The sequence below is a fragment of the Phocoena sinus genome, chromosome 1, assembly GCF_008692025.1.
Source record: "Phocoena sinus isolate mPhoSin1 chromosome 1, mPhoSin1.pri, whole genome shotgun sequence".
Taxonomy (NCBI): Eukaryota; Metazoa; Chordata; class Mammalia; order Artiodactyla; family Phocoenidae; genus Phocoena; species Phocoena sinus.
In genome coordinates, this window is record NC_045763.1 from 176,651,844 (window position 1) to 176,672,414 (window position 20,571).

The 20,571-nt window shown below is 40.5% G+C and overlaps 1 protein-coding gene across 4 annotated transcripts in view; it reads right to left on the minus strand.

Moving 5' to 3' along the window:
• Positions 1-299: 299 nt before the first annotated feature.
• Positions 300-20,571, minus strand: part of LOC116750941 — a 300,839-nt gene continuing 280,567 nt past the window's right edge. For 3 of the 4 annotated variants that reach the window (XR_004349173.1, XR_004349179.1, XR_004349177.1), the window contains one exon: positions 13,090-13,212. Coding sequence is in view for 1 of the 4 variants with exons in the window: in XM_032626421.1 (XP_032482312.1) it covers positions 377-404; positions 2,005-2,075; positions 10,726-10,791; positions 13,055-13,212; positions 16,517-16,631 (438 nt within the window). In the remaining 3 variants the exon portion in view is untranslated. Of the gene's footprint in view, positions 405-2,004; positions 2,076-10,725; positions 10,792-13,054; positions 13,213-16,516; positions 16,632-20,571 lie in introns of those variants that run through there. The other variant, XM_032626421.1, reaches the window with a different exon arrangement.

Here is a 20,571-nt window from a genome sequence, read left to right on the forward strand (position 1 = left end):
CTGTGCCTGGCAGTCTTACAAGCATTAGTGAACACATTTGTTTTCCCGCAAGAACGTGAGCAGGAGAGCTGCGGGTTTTTTTGTTTTTTTTTTTTCAGTACTCGCGCCTCTCACTGTTGTGGCCTCTCCCGTTGCGGAGCACAGGCTCCGGACGCGCAGGCTCAGCGACCATGGCTCAAGGGCCGAGCCGCTCCGCGGCATGTGGGATCTTCCCGGACCGGGGCACGAACCCCTGTCCCCTGCATTGGCAGGCGGACCCTCAACCACTACGCCACCAGGGAAGCCCCCGAGAGCTGCGTTTTGATTTTACGTCTTTTTATCCCAAGCCCAGGCAGTCAACTCACTCAGGAGACAGCAGGAGGGCACCATCTTCACTTCACTTCTCTTTGAATCTGGGTCTCATCCTGATGAAACATGAAGAATGACGTGTTGTGTAGGGGGCGCCGTTTCCACGTTATCCTAACCTGGAATGACCGCTGACGTCGTGCGGTCACATCAAGAGAGTGGGACGTGCTGTACTTCGGGAGGAAAGAGGCACAGCCTCCTACCCTGATGCTCCAGCATATGGTGTCACCTGCTGGTGCCTCTACTCCCCATCTCCAAGATGCAGAAGCGAAAATATGTGCCTCTGTGGGGACTGGACGGACAAGACGTTGTGTGTGATGTGGCCAGTTGCCCCCATGTCCACCCCCACCCCTTCCCATGCTACTTCCTGGTCCGCCGCGGCCAGAAGAGGGAGGCCCACTCCCTGGCAGCAGGGGCTCTGGGTGTGAGCTGTGTTCTGTCCGCCGGAGGCAGAAGCTGGACAGGAGCGAGAGGCCATGTCCCTGCAGCTCAGCCGTCTGTGCTGGCAAGCAAGGTGTCAGAACTCAGAGGTTTCCTGCAGCGGAGTTCCAGTCCACTGCCCGGATTTTTCAGTCTTGTGAGACCTGTGGCCTTATGTCGGGGCCAACCTCAGAGGTGGGAGCTCCTTGGGCCTGTGTCATCCTGGCGGGCATCCCAGCCACCCGAGAACCTGCTTCCCTGGCCCTTCCCTGACTGTAAGGGCTGCACTCTCTGTCTCTACCCACTTCCACTTTAAATCTCTGGAGAGGCTTCTGTTTCCTACCCTGAACCTTGCCTAATACAGACATACAAAGTGCTTAGTAGAGTTTCTGGCACTTAAAAGTTGCTTTAAAAATGTTAGCTATTATTATGGTTTATATTTGACCTTTTAAAAACGTTTCAAATTGATATATAGTTGATGTACGATATTATATAGTTGTACAACATAGTGATTCACAATTTTTAAAGGGTATATGCCATTTATAGTTATTATAAAATACCGGCTACACTCCCTGCGTTGTACAATATATCCTTGTAGCTTATTTATTTTATACCTAGTAGTTGTACCTCTTAACCTCCTACCTGTATCTTCCCCCTCCCCACTGGTAACCACTAGTTTGTTCTCTACACCTGTGAGTCTGTTTCCTTTTTGTTATATTCACTAGTTGGTTTTATTTTTTAGATCCCACATATAAGTGATGTCATATATTTGACCTTAGCCACATTAAGCCCGTTTCCTTATCTGTAAAATGGTGACCTGCTTCCATAATTGCTGTGTAGATAAAATCAGATCACGTATGGAAAGTGCTTAGCACCAGGTGTAAGCGTTCAAAACTTTTATCTATAATTATCATTTTGACTGGGTTCCACTGTTATTTTTTTACCAACATATAAATTATTTTGATACCAGTCTTTTAGTATTGAACTAAAAATCTTGCATACTTGATAACACCATATATAACAGCACTGTACAAGTGTATGCCAATGTCTAGGCTATTGACCTGTCCCAGATTTCTAAATGTAGTAATACGTTACACAGAGAGCCAGGCTGAACTAAAATAATAATAATAATAGTTTCTCAAAACTAAATCATCTGATTCTGACCTGTGGAATTTTTCTTTGGACTTTGCTCTGTAACCACTAGAGGGCAGACAAACACGGTGGAAAATCAGTACTTACCAGACAAAGCAGTAGAGTCTTGATCTGCTTTTTGAATGTGGGTAGAAGCCATATTTTTCAAACAGTTTCTCCTGTCGCAGCAACCAATGAAGAAAGTAGAATAATGATGCTTCATATGTAAGAACACAAATTCCAATTAAAGTATCATGTATTTGTTTTAACTTAATAGTTTCATAAAATTAATAAGCACAATTTTCCACCACAGACCTATATAAACTTTAAAGCAAAACCACTCAACGACACATGCATGGATTTCTTAACTTAGAAGAGAATTAAGCAGCGAATGACTCATTAGAATAGAAGCAGAAGCACACTGTCGTATCATAGTGAGCATACCATGCACCTGGGCATATGGAGACCTGGGGATACATAAACGGGCCCATTTTACCATTAGGTGCTGTTGGCGCAGTGCTTGGGCTTTACACATTGTTCAAGACACTAGGAAAAAGTGTGAGACTTGTAGAAAAATCGACTCCCAACTTCAAAATGAAAACTGCTTTTTCAATTTACACACACACACACACACACACACACACACTGAAGCTAACAAACCAGACCCCCAAAATAACAAACATCTGCCGGGGTTCTGATGGAATAGTATTAATCAATTTTCTTAAAATTACCACCTTTACAAGATTGAGTCTTACCAATTCATGAATTCAATAGTATTTAGATCGTTATTTAATTCCTCTAAAGAATATTTTACAATGTTCTACATAGAGTTCTTGCACCTAGAGTTAAGTATTTGGATTATTTATATTGCCTTAAATAGTATCTTGTTCTTAAAGTTTAATTTCTACCTGTGTTATTGGTATATGCAAATGCAGTGATTTCTGTACACTGGCTAGAATCAGCACACTTGCTAAATTCTCTTATTAGTTGATACTATTTATGTATAAAATCTCAAACTTTGATTATATCTTATGCAAATAATGCCTATTTCCTACTGTGCTAACATTGAAGTGTTGTCTTTTTCTTACTGCGTTGCTTGGGGCCTCCAAGTATACTAGGACACAAAGGAGTGACGGCACATCCTAGCGTTGTTTCTGATATGATGGCGGTTTTCAATCTTTCACCATCAAACACATTTGCTAAGGGTTCAGCAATTTTATTAATCTTTTCAATTTAGCAAGTTTGACTTTATTAATCTCTTTTATTGTGTGTTTCTTCTGTTCCATTAATCTTTTATGCTATCATATCATTTTCTTCCCTTTATATTCTTTGGATTTAATTTGCTGTTCTTTTTCCAATATCTAACATTGGTTTGTAGAATTTCTTTTAAAATATATGTGTATACCTTTCATTATAAATTTCCAATAAGTATGGAAAGCGAGTTGGAAATAATCAGTTTTAATTATTCAGCCTTAAGTTCCCAGTATCTTCATTCTGAAATTAAATCCTTTAATAATTTTTTGTAATATTGTGTAGATTAAAATCATTCTTCTACATCATTAGACCTTGCCTTTCCTAACCTTCCATGTCTATTATCTTCTTTGGTGTGTGATACTCGATCTCAGAGCACACTAGAATGCACTCGCTACAATTCTAGCTTTGGCACCCCAGCTTGGCCATGTCTAGTCCACCACACGCTCTGCAGTCAACAGAACACTTGATCCACCTGTTAGCTCCTGAAATCTCATCCTGTGAAAACTTTCCTCACGATTGCGTTTTGTGGTTGTTGTTTTACTATTTTGTTTTGTATTTCTCTGTATCCTAATTTAGGGGATATCAGGGTTCTGAATGTTTTAAATAAATGAACCCCATATCCACCTTCTGATCAATTCTCTTTGGTTATCAGGTTTACATTGTAAAGTGAACCATGATTTCAGTTTACAATAGTGCCCGTGTTGCTTTAATTTTGTGGCTGCATTATTTGGACCCTGTTGAATGGGGAGATGAATTTGCTTAATACTAACTTCCCCCATGGAAGGTAAAACCAGATGAAACGAACTGATAATTCTCATTAAAAAAAAAAAAGGGATGGATTTTAATTTGGAGTGTGGCACTTCCACAGCCAAGTTTTTAGGTTGTGCAACATTTAACTTGGTTTTGTTCCATGGGTATAGCCTGGCAGTCACCTGACCAGTCCTCTTGGAAGTACATGCTCCAGATCACAATGGGGACATGAGGTCAGAGGTTGCATGAGTCAGCACACGCCCACAAACTCTGCTAGGAAAAACAGCTCTAGCCGTTTGAGCAAGTATCATTAATCATCTTAGCAGATGGAAAGCCTGTTAAAAAGTGACTCCTTCCAGATGCCAGCAGAGACCACGTTACCAAAGAACTGGTATGGCCCAAGCTCTTCGGATGGAATGATTAAAGGGGAAGGCACTCAGTACAGCCCTAAATAAGGAGAATTACCCATTACTGGCAGTTTCTGGAAGCCATAATTCCCTGGGAACAGCCCAAATCTTTGGCCTCAATGCAATTCATCCAGGTGTGTTTCTCCAAAATCTCACTGTTATCAGAAAAATCACACCACTTTTCTCATCACTCCTGAGGCACATAAAAATCATCATCCCCTATTGCCTGACATGCCCTGGAGTAAACTGGCCAGGCATGTATTATCAGTAATTGTACACATTCCCTGAAGGCAAGAATTGCACTTGGCCAAGTTATAGGCATACAATACATATATAAAAAATAGGGGGGCTTCCCTGGTGGCACAGTGGTTGAGAGTCCGCCTGCCGATGCAGGGGACACGGGTTCGTGCCCCGGTCCGGGAAGATCCCACATGCCGCGGAGCGGCTGGGCCTGTGAGCCGTGGCCGCTGAGCCTGCGCGTCCAGAGCCTGTGCTCCGCAACGGGAGAGGCCACAACAGTGAGAGGCCCGCATACCGCAAAAAAAGAAAGAAAAAAGAAAAAAAAAAAGGTATTGATTATTTATTTCATAGCGAATCAATCTACACTATTTCATGAACACCTAAAAAAAGTAAAATGCTTATAAGAAGCTGTCTTATAATGGTGGTGAGGATTAGGACCCTTTGAAAAGCCTGCTGTGTCACATGAGTCCATCACTCCAGGGGGAAAAGATGGTACATAGTTATCCAGTCATTTTCAGGGATACAATGCGCTCACACTACATTAAAATGTGTTAATGATGATTATAAAGCAAATGTTTCCACAAAAATAACCAGCACAAACCGAGTGATAGAGCCCTGAGGTCATTTACTAACATGTTCAATGAGTATCAAGTAAATAAAAGAAGTTGTAAAACAAAAAAATTATGAACATCCAAATGTTCACAGAAAATTTATTTTCCCCTTCCTTTTTATTTTGAAAATTTTGAAATCTACAGAAAAGTTGCAAAAATAGTAAGAGAAACACCCATAGGCCCTTTGTCTGGATTCCTCAATGTTAAGCTTTTGCTGAACTTGTTTCTCGTCTGTGTGTGTGTGTGTGTGTGTGTGTGTGTGTGTGTGTGTGTGTACGAATCTATTCTTGACCATTTGAGAATTACTTGCAGGTATCATAACACTTCATCCCTAAATGCAAATCTCCTACGAATGAAGAAATTCTCCTATATAATACAATTATGTCACTCAGGAAATATAACAGTAATACGATGCCATTATCTAATACACATCCATTTTCAAATTTGCCCAATTATACCAATAACGTCCTTGGTTTTTTTAATTTACTTTTCCTCTCTGGGCTACAATCTAGGGTCACACATGTCATGTCTCTTCAACCTCCTTTAATCTGGGACAGTCTCCCAGCTTTGTCTGTCATTCATGATGTTGACATTTTTAAAGGTCCAGGACAGTGGTTTTCCAGAATGTGCTACAATTTGAATAGTTAGACTCAGTTTAAACATTCTGAGCATTAATACTACGCAGATGAAATGTGTCCTTCTTGGTGCATCAACAGTCATGTGTTTCTCCCTTAGAACTTTCTCTCCATGCATCCTACACACAAACTCTGCTATTACTCAACCCCAGACTCTATCGCGGGGTGGGGGTGGAGGGTTACTTTCTCCTGCCGCTGCTAACACAGCCCACCTGAACAGGACCTTCTCTCTGTTCTTCGCCTGCTACCCAAGGGTTCCTTTGTTCACTGCTCAACTCAAGTATCACACTTACCACAAAAACTGTCTCTACTATACTCCTCCAGGCATATATATCTCTCTCCAAAGTTCCTATAGCTGTCTGAAATCCACGCAGTACTTCATCACAACGAATAACTTCATTGCTCCCCTTGTATTCATACTAATCTTATCACAGTTGTGTACCTTGTCATCCCACTGGAATGCCACCGAATTGACAGCAGCGACCATGAACCTTGAATTCTCTACATTTGGACTGTATTTCCCAAAGGGCCTATCAGACTCCAGAGCACTTGGTAAACAGTAATGTGTGGTCTTTGATGAATGAGTGAATTAACATTACCTTGGGGAAAAAACCCATACTGCAGTTAATTCCCCTTTGTATTTAAGAACTCATCCAAGAAAACAGTGTTTTCAATTTAGCCCCCCGAGGGCCATACAAATCCCCAGAGATTTTTTTCTACGTCTATATGTAACTGTACTTAAAAAAAAAAAAAACTTAAAAAAAAAGTTTAAATTCTCAAGGAAATTTCTCAGAAATTAAGAATGGAGGCCAGCAGCGAGCCGGAGCTCTATGGAGGTGGTGGCTGCAGCAGCGACTCTTTTGAGCTGAGAGTTTCGGGCCAGTCCCGACTCCTTCCTCCCCCTTCCCTCCCCCTTTTGTTTTCCATTCCCCTCCCCCTCCCTTCCCTGTCCCCACAACCGGATCCTGAGGCGGCAGCTGCAGTGGCAGCTGCTGAGTTCTCGGTGAAGGTTTTTCATTTGTTCCATCCCCTTCCCTCCCCACCCCATCCGTTAATATTATTCTTTTGAAGAGTCTTCGTTGTCAAGCCGCCGAAGCGGAGAGTGCGATGGTAGAAGCGGCTGCTTCTCGTTCCAGTGCTTCTTCGGGCGGAGGAGGAAGTAGGGGGGCACCTCAGCACTGTCCCAAGACTGCTGGCAACAGCGAGTTCCCCGGGGAGGACGCCAGGGCAAAACGCGCAGAAATGGATTCCTGCGTCAAGCACTAGACGAGATGACGACTCCACAGCAAACAACTCCGCAAATGAAAAAGAACGACAGGATGCAATCTTCAGGAGAGTAAGAGGCATACTCTGGAAGCTCACTCCTGAGAAGTTTGACAAGCTACGCCTTGAGCTCCTCAGTGTGGGTGTAGAGTGTAAACCCATCCTTAAAGGGGTCATACTGCTGATTGTGGACAAAGCCCTAGAAGAGCCAAAGTATATAGCTCACTGTATGCTCAGCTATGTCTGCGATTGGCAGAAGATGCACCAAACTTCGATGGCCCAGCAGCAGAGGGTCAGCCAGGACAGAAGCAAAGCACGACATTCAGACGCCTCCTAATTTCCAAATTACAAGAGGAATTTGAAAACCGAACCAGAAATGTTGATGTCTGTGATAAGCGTGAAAATCCCCTCCTCCCCGAGGAGGAGGAACAGAGAGCCATTGCTAAGACCAAGATGCTGGGGAACATCAAGTTCACTGGAGAACCTGGAAAGCTTGATCTTATTCATGAATCTATCCTTCATAAGTGCATCAAAACACTTTTGGAAAAAAAGAAGAGAGTCCAACTCAAAGATACGGGAGAGGATTTGGAGTGCCTCTGTCAGATAATGAGGAGAGTGGGACCTAGGTTAGACCAGGAACGAACCAAGTCCTTAATGGATCAGTACTTTGCCCGAATGTGCTCCTTGATGTTAAGTAAGGAATTGCCGGCGAGGATTCGTTTCCTGCTGCAGGATACCACAGAGTTGAGAGAACACCACTGGGTTCCTCGCAAGGCTTTTCTTGACAGTGGACCAAAGACGATCAATCAAATCCGTCAAGATGCAGTAAAAGATCTAGGAGTGTTTGTTCCTGCTCCTATGGCTCAAGGGATGAGAAGTGACTTCTTTCTGGAGGGACCGTTCGTGCCACCCAGGATGGAAATGGATAGGGACCCACTTGGAGGACTTGCTGCTATGTTTGGACAAATGCCAGGTAGCGGAATCGGTACTGGTCCAGGAGTTATCCAGGACAGATTTTTACCCACCATGGGGCGTCATCGTTCAAATCAACTCTTCAATGGCCATGGGGGACACATCATACCTCCCACACAATCGCAGTTTGGGGAGATGGGAGGCAAGTTTATGAAAAGCCAGGGGCTAAGCCAGCTGTCCCATAACCAGAGTCAGGGACTCTTATCCCAGCTGCAAGGACAGTCGAAGGATATGCCACCTCTGTTTTCTAAGAAAGGACAGCTTAATGCAGATGAGATTAGCCTGAGGCCTGCTCAGTCTTTCCTAATGAATAAAAATCAAGTGCCAAAGCTTCAGCCCCAGATAACTGTGATTCCTTCTAGTGCACAACCACCACGCACTCAGACACCACCGCTGGGACAGACACCTCAGCTTGGGCTCAAAAGTAATCCACCACTTATTCAGGAAAAGCCTACCAAGACCAGTAAAAAGCCACCACCATCAAAGGAAGAGCTGCTTAAACTAACCGAAACTGTTGTAACCGAATATCTGAATAGTGGAAATGCAAACGAAGCTGTCAGTGGTGTAAGAGAGATGAGGTCTCCTAAACACTTTCTCCCCAAGATGTTAACCTAAGTAATCATCCTGTCACTCGACAGAAGTGATGAAGATAAAGAAAAAGCAAGTTCTCTGATCAGTTTCCTCAAACAGGAAGGGATGGCCACAAGTGACAACTTCATGCAGTCTTTCCTGAATGTATTGGACCAGTGCCGCAAACTGGAGGTTGACATCCCCTTGGTGAAATCATATTTAGCACAGTTTGCGGCTCGTGCTATCATTTCAGAGCTGCTGAGCATTTCAGAACTAGCTCAACCACTGGAAAGTGGCACCCATTTTCCTCTGTTCTTACTCTGTCTTCGGTAATTAGCTAAATTACAAGATTGAGAATGGTTAACAGAGCTTTTCCAACAAAGCAAGGTCAATATGCAGAAAATGCTCCCAGAAATTGATCGGAATAAGGACTGCATGTTGGAGACCTTGGAAGGAGAGGAACTGAGTTTCTTATTCCCACTCCTCAAATTGGAGAAGGAACTGTTAAAGCAAATAAAGTTGGGTCCATCTCCTCAAACCATATGTAAGTGGATTAAAGAGAACATCTCTCCCAAACTTCATGTAGATAAAGGATTTGTGAACATCTTAATGACTAGCTTCTTACAGTACATTTCTAGTGAAGTAAACCCACCCAGTGATGAAACAGATTCTTCCTCTGCTCCTTCCACAGAACAGTTAGAGCAGGAAAAACAACTGCTTCTTTCCTTCAAGCCAGTAACGCAGAAATCTCTTCATGTTCACGTTGATCTACAAGTCAGTGCCCTCTGTGCTCTTCAGGTGCACTGCTACAATAGCAACTTCCTTAAAGGCATGTTACTCTGCTGTTTTGTTCACTTCCATGACATGGAGGTTATTGAAGGAGAAGCTTTCTTGGCTTGGAAAGAAGATATAACCCAAGAGTTTCCAGGGAAAGGCAAGGCTTTGTTCCACATGAATGAGTGGCTAACCTGGCTAGAAACTGCTGAAGAAGAAGAATCAGAAGAAGAAGCTGGCTAAAAAAAAACAGCCAAAGCCTTAAATTGTGCAAAGCGTACTTCTGCTATGATGTTACTGCATTCGACCTAACCACTGCGAAAATTCATCTCGCTGTAACGTTTTCACAATATTTAAAGCAGAAGCACGTCAGTTAGGATTTCCTTCTGCATAAGGCTTTTTTGTAGTGTAAAGTCTTAATCATAGTCTACCATCAAATATTTTAGGAGTATCTTTAATGTTTAGATAGTATATTAGCAGCATGCAATAATTACATCATAAGTTCTCAAGCAGAGGCAGTCTATTGCAAGGACCTTCTTTGCTGCCAGTTATCATAGGCTGTTTGAAGTTAGAAAACTGAATAGCAACACTGAATACTGTAGAAATGCACTTTGCTCAGTAATACCTGAGTTGTTGCAATATTTGGTTATCCATTTGGTTGTTACAGAAAATTGTTTAACTGTAATTGATGGTTGTTGCCGTAATAGTATATTGCCTGTATTTCTACACTGGGCTTTATGTGCTAGATTTTAATATCCTTGAGCCTGGGCAAGTGCACAAGTCTTTTAAAAAGAAACAGGGTTTACTTGTACAAAATTGACCAGTTCTGAGAGGTCGTAAATGCCCTTAAAGTGGTCTTTGTGGGTGTGAGACAAATGGTGAGAATTTGAATTGGTCCCTCTTATTATAGTATTGAAATTAAGTCTACTTAATTTATCAAGTCATGTTCATGCCCTGATTTTATATACTTGTGTCTATCAATAAACATTGTGATACTGGGAAAAAAAAAAAAAAAAAAAAGAATGGAGAAAAAACTCCAAGTTTTAAAGCGCCTCCTCTTTTTCCAAAACAGCATTTTCTCTATTCTTAAAAAAATAGGTCACTTGACCTGAAATAATCATAATAAAAATAACAAAAAATTGAGATGCTAAAGAATATCCTGTTATATCAAGTGATTGTAGTATTCATTCTTTATTACTTTGTGCATAAATTTCCTGAAAACTCAAGGCTTTATAGCTCCACATGTTCCGTTCTGCTTGCATTGGTACTCACCTCTGCTTTAGTGCAGAGCATATTTTCCAGGGGTAAATACTTCTTTGTATCTCAGACTCATTTATCTCCACATCAACTTACCTCATTGCAGATAAGAAAATGCAGAAGACTCCGGCTGAGGCCGTGCTCTGTCATGGTTTCTCGTTCCTAGGAACACATGGAAGCAACTCTAAACTGCTGTGGATTCTGCTGTTAGTCTGTTAACTAAATAGGGGTGAATTTTCTATGAGGAAAATATTACCAGTAAATGTTTTTGTTTTAATTAGGGCCTGGTTAAGTTGCTAAAGGACTGAGTGAATCAAATTACAACACAATTGATCTTCAAAGTTTGGCTTCCCACACATCACAGATGTCCATCTAAACCAAATGTAATTCTCAAGCATGGTTTATGTCAAGAAAATAACTGCTTATTGAAGCTGCCGTGAAGTGCATTCACCCACGCTTTTAACAATAACAAGTCTTACTGTTTTGACACCTTTTCAGGCCTAGTTCGGGGTGGGGGACAGTGCCCAAGGGGGGTGTTCTGTGGTCTTGTGAAATCAGGAAACATTTAAAAATGCAACATAACACAGATTTCAAAAAAATACAGACATTTCCAGAGACTTGACAATGTTGCTTTGTATTGTGAATCTTCAAAAAGGGAATAGAGGGTTTCCTACTTCGAAAACTTACTTGGAGTAACTTACGACAACTACAGAAGACACAGCCTAAGACACAAGTGTTCCATATATATTTGCAAGTGATTTGAGAGGCAGCATCATTACAATATGGACTGGAGGCAGACAGGCTGAATTCTTCCCCTACCTCGGTCAGTAATTAGCTGACAAGTAACTGGCAAGGCCTTGGACAAAGCATTTTTGTCCCCAGGCCTTAGTTTCCGATTTGTAAAGTGGAGATAAAGTCGTAAGATTACTGTGAAAATCAAATTAATAAATTCATAGTGAAGGTGCTATATAAACTGAAAAGCACTGCATGAATATGAGTACATATTCTATTTTTATTATAATATTCCAATACATTTCCTTACAGACTCATAATACTTGCTTTTTCTAATTAGAAGTCCTATTCTCTGAGTCTATATTAGTACAAAATAAAGCAATTTTCTGGGCTTCCCTGGTGGCGCAGTGGTTGAGAGTCTGCCTGCCAATGCAGGGGACACGGGTTCGTGCCCCGGTCCGGGAAGATCCCACATGCCGCGGAGCGGCTGTGCCCGTGAGCCATGGACGCTGAGCCTGCGTGTCCGGAGCCTGTGCTCCGCAACGGGAGAGGCCACAACAGTGAGAGGCCCGCGTACCGCAAAAAAAAAAAAAAAAAAAAAAAATCAATCTTCTATCTGATATAGCTGTCTAACTATAGGATCAGGTCATGCAAATATATGACTATGTTTTAAAGTCCTTCTAATTTTCAAATTAAAAAAATGTTTTCAAATAGGGAATAGAAGTATAAATTTACTTGTGTTTTGAAGCAGTAGGAAGATAAACCAAAAACTATTTTAAAATGGTTACTATGGGGCAAGAAACAGAAAAAGGAACTGAATGTCCAAATATATATTTACTTGGGAACCCTGTAAAAGCCTTATGTAATCAAAAAGTATAGCTATTTCAGAAATAAAAAGCTAAGCAATTCCTAAAAAATGAAAAAAAAAGAATCTAATTGCATAACAAATTGTTGACATAAACACACGGAAAAGAATAATTAAAATGCAATATTTTTACAGTCCATCGCTAGGGAGATATATCCTAAGGATAAAAATTACCACAAATAAATCACAGGCTGCATTCGGTAGGTTTATTATTAAAGACATTGGTATTGTTATTTTGAAATTATTATATGTGTACGGTTTAGGATAAATCAAACGAGTAATTAGGTGTATGTCATGTCACCAAGATTTTCAATATAAGAAAATGTGGAAAGAAAAGCATAAAACCAAATAAATTAATACACAGTAATCATACATTTGAAATAGAAATATCATTTTGGATACACAATTTTTTTCTTATTCTAAAAAATACACATTCTCATTGTTATGGACTGAATGTTTGTTTCCCCCCAAAATTCATTTGTTGAAGCTCTAATTTCCAGTGTGATATATTTAGAGGCAGAGCTTTTGGGAGGTAATTAGGTCACAAGAGAGAGCCCTCAAAAGAAGAGACAGGAGAGAAATGACCTCTTCTCCTTCATGTGAGGTTACAGCAAGATGGTGGCTAGCTACGAGCCAGGAGGCGGGCTCGCACCAGACACCAAATCTGCTGGCACCTTGATCTTGGACTTCCCAGTCTCCAGGACTATGAGAAATAAATGTTGTTGTTTAAGCCATTCAGTCTATGGTATTTGTTAGAGCAGCCTGAGCTGACAAAGACACCTAACTTCATTTATTTATCTTTTTTAAAAATACATATTATGTAAATACCTGTTCACTGAGCGGTTCCAGAAGCAAAAGCAAATCGATAGCAATGACCACTTCTGGGGCTTCGATTCTGGTCTCAGAACTTAATTTTCCTCCTTGTGAAACTGATTGATTCCAGGTCTGAGTGGAAAATACGTTGAATAGATCTTTGGCATCTTGTGCTGAAAAGCAAGAAAGCTATCAACGATTATAGATGTCAAAGAAAAGAGACAGAGGAAACAATTAGAGCAGCTCCCACTGGTTAATTTGTGGAATAGTTTGAGCATCGATGGAAATGACTGGAAAGGCCTGAAACAGATCTTATAGATATGTAAAATCATGAGTTAGTAATTATACAAAAAAAATTGCACGTGCTCATTGGTTACCTTTGATAGTTACCAGAAGGTTCAAAACATTGATTTAAAAAAGGGAAAGGATTATGCGTGATGTATTCTGTTGTTTCTGTGTAGAGTTTATTTCATGCTGTTTTTCTAGGGTATCCGCTGCTTCAACTTAGGACAATTCATAAGGTCACCAGGCTGCCAAAGCCCATCGTGGAAATAAAGCCATTGTTGAAGGCACTGTTGAGACTGATCACAGGTCAGCTTCTGCCTCTTCACCCCTGGTCCTTCTACTCCCAAGAGCACTACCTAATAAATACCGTGGATGCTAATCTCCATCACAGGGTTTGCTTCTCAAGAGACCCAACCTATTGCAAGCGATCACTGCCATGTGTTGTCTAAGAAAGTACATACTAAGATAGGATTTTAGAGCTGAATCTCTTGTTCCTCAGCTGGCAATGAGAACCCCTTCACGGATGGCAAGTGGCGCTCAGATGGACTCTGGCACAAGGTGGCAGTGTAATTGCTAATATTTTCACCAGTCTGGCATACTGGTGGAAGGAAATGCATTAGCTGGTGCAGGGTGTCAGACATTTGAGAAACGGGGGAAATGGGAACAGTAAGGAACAGAATTGGGTGAGCTTAAGTGATACTCTGGAAAAATAAAATAACTGAGACTTTCTTTTAAATTTTGCTTAACACACCATACTTAGGGATGCTTTCTGGAGAAAATAACTGGTTAGGAAAATGCATAATGGAATGATATCTGTCCGTATACGTCAACTAAAATACATCGTGTTGCACAATTCTTAATGTGATTTCTACTTTGTGTTTTTAAAATCTAGATAGTTCTGTATATAGATAATTTAAAAGTTTGGAAATATATATACAAAAAGTCCACAGTGATCACCTTTAAAGAGTAAGAGTAAAGAAATACTAACTCTATTTTACATATTTCTATGCCTTTTGATTTTTTATACTGAGTGTGTGTTAATGTTAAGTGGGATGAAGTATAAATATTCCTTTTTAAGGAATTTAATGTATAGGTATATATGTAAGTGTATATGTATACACATGCATATATATATATGTATGTTTTAATATATATTCTTATTTAACGAGATTAAGTATAAATATTTCTTTAAGAAAAAAGAATACCATTGTTGGTTTTACAAGTTTTAGTAATCTGTTCCTATCATCCTTTTCTCTCTATCAAAACAAATTTTTAATTCTGTACTAGGCCATGGATTTTTCAAAATTATGTTCCCTGACCATAAAGAACTTCAGTAAAATCAACCTTCATCTTTTATGTATTTAAAACGATCTTTACCTTAACTTCACTCAAGTAAGAGCATTTATTAAATTATTTTGTAGGGGACATTAAATTGAACTGGGCCTTGTGCTATAAGGAAGCGTGTAAAAAGTCACAGGAGACCAGCCCTAATGAGAATACATTGCATAAGCTACAAAAACATAGTTAAAAATAATCAGAGTTGAGGAAAGAAACTTAAAGGAACAAATTCCAAAAAGTGTTGAGCCCTTCCTGGTAGAGAAGTGAGCCACACTGCTTTCCTCCATGAAGGAAAGGTGTAGAAAAAGGAGGAAACTACCATAGAGTAAGAAGAAACTACCCAAACTCTTAATTACCTCTCAATGACTGTGTGAGGCCTGGTGTGATGAATTAGCATTCCCCAGGAGCCCCAGCCTCAGAGCAAGTCTGCTCCCACCCGCCGTTTCCCCACAGACCTTCCTGCACGTGGACGTACAGCTGTGGACAGGGCAAGGCACATAGGGCCTTCCTAAGAGAAGCAGCCTGCTGTGGACTGGGGACATGGCAAGAAAAGTCCATCTGAGGCACTTGAGGCTCTCAATGGATGCAAGCAATCACTACTGAAGTTTGACGGTGAGGCAGGAAGAGGAAGAGAGATCTCCCAAGGGTCAGAAAACTAAAAGGGCGAATAAATAAATAAAGAGCACTCTGAGCAATTAAAAATCTAGCAGCCGGAGTGCAGAAAGTAACTTGGCTATAAAGCATATGAGAGCCTTGAGATCTGGCTCAGATCCAAGTGCTATCAAAGGGAAAGTCCCGATCCAACCTTCAGAACATTTGAAGCCAGTGGTGACCTAAAATTTACTGAAGCTACGGCAGAGTAGAGACAGCTGACTTTAACCAGATTATAGCGACTTAGCCGCCCAGTCTAGAGGCTTGACAGAAAAAAAGACGCTTGATTTGGGGGAGGGGGGTAGTAAATAATATTACTTCAGTCTTTACTGTTCTTTTACTCACAATCCCATCATAAAATCCAGAATTTTGAGACTTCCTAAGTGAGAAGAAATGATCTGTTTGAAACAATACATAGTCAAGAGAAAGAAGCCCACAGATGGCATGTTGGAATTATCACAGGGACTTTAAAATATTTACAATAAATATTATAAAGAATCTAACAGAAATGGCATTCAACATATGAAAACAGATGATGAATTACAGCAAAAAGATGGAAACTATCGAAAAAGAAACACATATAAATGCTAGAAATAAAAAAATGTAACATCAGACAAAAAGTTTATCCAATGGCTAATCAGAAAACTGGACACAGCAGATTTTAAAAAGCCATTTGCTTGAATGCAGATCAATTAAAATTATCCAAACTGATGCACAAAAAGGTAAAGAAAAAGAACAGAATATCCAAGATCTATGTGGTGATACCAAACTTTCTGACATACATATAATGGACGTTTCACAAGAACAGAAGAGAGAAAATTGAAAAACACAACAACAACAAAACAAACAAACAGAGAAGTAGCTCATCAAGAAGAGATGATGGCCAAAATTTTTCAAAAATTGATGAAAGACTGACCCACAGACTAGACATCTTAGCAAACCCTAAGCAGAATAATTCTGAAAATTCACACCTACTCATGTCTTAGTCAAACTGTTGAAGACCAGAGAAAAAGAGTATACCTTAAAAGCACACAGAGAAAAGTTCCAGTTCTGGAAACCTAATGGTGGAGTGACCTGCGTGGGACTGATCGTCCTACAGATAACAATCATAAACTCAAAACAGACATTTTTATAAACAAAAATGTGAAGGCATCAGTGTACAACAACAACAAAAAGCAGGCAGAAAACAGGTGAGGAGTCTACCTTTGAGAAAAAGGAAGCGCACTGGGTGCCATCCATGCTTACGGGCTCTCTGCATTAGGGCACTTCCTGGAATGTTTACGGCAGGGTGGGTAGAACTCAAGCAAAAGGCCAATTCCTTAAAACAAATAGGTGACATCAATATAGATACAGATACAGATATAGTCATACAATGGAAAACCACTCAGTCATAAAAAGGAGCAGACTATTCATACACACAGCCTGGATGCATCTCAGAAACATTATGGAGAAAGAAAGCTATGGTCTCTTTAGGTTGAGATGTCAGGGAATGTAATTCAGATCTGCCAAAGTAGCTAGAAATTAAGGAGAGAAATACCAGAAAGGAGGGAGCCACAGAGGAAATAGCCTCAAAATATGACTAAAACTTCACTCAGACCCTTGGCTGAGCCCTGATCTGTGGTATAGGGGGCTTGCCCCAGAAGCACAGTGGAAATCGAAAGTAGGGCAGCTCAAATGGTGGACCGGAGATTTTAACTGCTGCCCACAGAACAGGAAACAGAGTTTGGAGTTTTAATTCATCAGAAGAGGGGCTTGTAACCACCTCAGAGTTTTCACTGGCATCACAAAGTGCCATGTCTTAGGAGTAAAGACAATATCCCAAGACCAAGAAACTTGTCCCAGAAATAGGGAAAAACCAAAATGTGCTTGCCCTAATAAAGCCTAAAATCAAGCCTTCATAAGTTCAAACTTCTCAGTGAGTAATTGAACTGCCTGCTAAAACAATAATTAATGCTCTTTAGAAGAAGATAGGAAAGTACCATCTCTACAACATTTTGTCCATAATATATTGTACACAATAAATATTTATTGGGCATTTCAAGAAAAATCTGGGTAATAGCCTAGTTCCCCACAATCGCATGAGCCACTTCTTTAAAATAAATCTCTTTATATATATTGATTCCATTCTCTGGAGAACCCTGAGATACACAGAGAGAGATACAGAGATACGTATTCTATTTGTTTCTATGACTAATACAGTCATGCAATGGAAAACTACTCGGTCATAAAAAGGAACAGACTACTCATACAATCACCATGCATAAATCTCATAAACACTGTGCTGAGTTTAAAAAGCCAGATACAGAATAATACATATTCTATCATTGCATTTATATGAAGTCCAAGAACAGATAAAACTAACCTATGATGATTGAAATAAGTAAATGGTTGTCTGGGGAAGGTGGGTGTGGATGTGCATTGGCTGGAAATAGACAGGAGCCAACTTTCTGGAGTGATGGAACTGTGCCACGTCTTGTTTTGGGTGGTGTTACATGGGTGTGTACCTCTGTCAAAACTCAGAGAACTGAATGGTCAAGATCCATGCATTTCATCCTGTGTAAATTATACCTTTAAAAAACAGCATGTGAGGGCTTCCCTGGTGGCGCAGTGGTTGAGAGTCCGCCTGCCGATGCAGGGGACACGGGTTCGTGCCCCGGTCCGGGAAGATCCCACATGCTGCGGAGCGGCTGGGCCCGTGAGCCATGGCCGCTGAGCCTGCGCGTCCGGAGCCTGTGCTCCGCAACGGGAGAGGCTGCAACAGTGAGAGGCCCGCGTACCGTAAAAGAAAAAAAAAAAAAACCAGCACGTGAAAAATTACATATTGCATCAAATTTCAACTAGTACGTATGCATACATTTATTTCAAATATGAATTTTAAAAAACAATTAAGTCATTGAATCTTTGTAGCTAAATATGTCCATTATTGACTTAGCATCAGCTGTAATATCCAAACCAGTGTTCCAGTGTTTGCATTTCTTTTCCTGACCAGAGCTGAAATACCTGTAGCCCCAAATTCCAGGATGAATTCTGTCCCAGAGTTTCTCTCTAACAACATAAATGTCATTGGCAGCCTTCCTGAGGTTCCACAAATCAAGCTCCACTATTTCCTAACTCTTATCCTTTTAGATCCCACACATTTCCTCCCCCCACACACACCTAACACACACACACACACACGCACACGCACACGCGTGCACACACACACACATGCACACCACATCTTGGACCATCCTTCCTTAACTACCACCCGAGGACTGTTAATGCAGATCCCTCTGGACACTGAGTTTTACCATCAAAATGAACTCCCTTTTCTGTACCTAAAGGCAATCAGTTTTCCTCAGGGCTGTTTCCTTCACAGCTTATTGACTCTTTGGCTATGATATAAGGGGGCAAATTTTGAGGTCACTCTGGAGGAAGAACAAGAGTAACTGCAAATAGTGATGCCACAATGTCAGAAGGAGAGAGGAGCAAACAAAGAGTGGATACATGTATACGTATAACTGGTTCACTTTGCTGTACACCTGAAACTAACACAACACTGTAAATCAACTAGACTCCAATAAAAAAAATTTTAAAAAGGGATGAATGATTTGAGGTGAAAAGTAAAAAAGATAATCGACTTCCTTTTCTTAGGCTCTCCAAAACTTGTTCATTTGATTATATTTCCATGAGCTATTTTGGGCAAGATAGAAATTTCTGTTTTGGTACCATAACCTCCTGTGATAGGTGAGATGCGAGGATGCTAGTATTCCCACAAAAAGTGCAATTTAACAAGGCAAGGACTTATGGCAAGGACACTGATGTGAACAATGGAACTTAAAGCACAATGGAACTTTCCTGGGTAGCATATTTTCCGTGGCAGCCCTGAAATCCCATCACATAGATATTTGCTCACTCTGTCTACTGGAAGCTCACCACTGCCTGTCCATACAGATATAGGGACCTGACTCCTTTGCGGTAACTGACACCCCTGCTCAAGTGAGAGTAAGACTTGCCCATATGTGTTCTTGAGTCAACACTCAATACACCTGTAGACAGAAGCTCAAAAGGAGTGTGAAGGACACAGGACTTACTAGTTATAAAACTTTAAACAGTCATTTTTCTAGGTCCATAGAGGACATGGGACTAGTAAGATCAGAGGAGTGCCAGAGGAGTCCCTACTTCTGTTCTTAAGAAGCCCCACTTGAGCTTCGGGGAATTGTTTCACCATTTGGGAGCCCCTCAGGTCACAAATGCAAGGTGATACTGCACGTAGACACCCAACTCCAGCATCGTGATCACTGCAGCCTGAGCAGGTCCACTGAAGTCAGTACTTGCATCAAGCAGTGAACTTGCACTTGAGTGAAAGTTATAATTAATCTCGTTATTTTAATATCAATTGTGGTTAAAGTTTAACATATTAATTATATCCATATGTTATTAATTCCTTACAGGCTAAGATCAAGTTTTAATATTTTTTGGTGTCTCCCAAAAGACTTAAGACAGCCTGAATACATACATTTGGTAATTGGATTGAGGAATAATCAGCTGTTTTGTTTTGGTTTTGCCCAGGAAAAAAGTGAATTCCCTCAATCCACCCAGAGTTATCCCATCCTTTACCACTGAATAGATCCATCAGTTTGATCTCAGATCTCTAGAGGCATTTAATTCATTGTGAAAATTTTTTCCTGGGGAGAGAATAAGTATTTATCTTAGAAAGTAAAATAATATAGGGACTTCTCTGGTGATCCAGTGGTTTAAGACTCTGCGCTTCCACTGCAGGGAGCGCGGGTTTGATCCCTGGTCCAGGAACTAAGATCCTGCAAGCCACGCAGCATGGCCAAAAGAAAAAGTAAAATAAAATAATCTGTGGAACAGGAGGAAAACAGGGAAATGGTAAAGGAGGAAGAAGAGGAAAATGAAGAGAAAAAAGCAGACAAGTACAAGAAGAAGGAAGAAGAAATGTAGAAATGGCAAGTACACAAAATCAGGAATTAAAAAGATACTTCAGTTTTATCCTCTAAGTTCTTAGGCATAAACGTGTATCTCTCTGACTTTAAAAATTAGGATAAATCATTACTCTATATAATAGTGATTCTATATGTTAATAATTACTCGTAATTGAGATTTCTGTTTTCAGTTTCTAAAGAAAGGTACAGATTACACTTTTTAAAGTACTATTTCATCCTCAATCCAATAGAGGCCATTCCATATATTGAGTAAATTCCTATAACGTAAGTACACATATCATTCTTGCATACATTTGAAGATCAAATGAA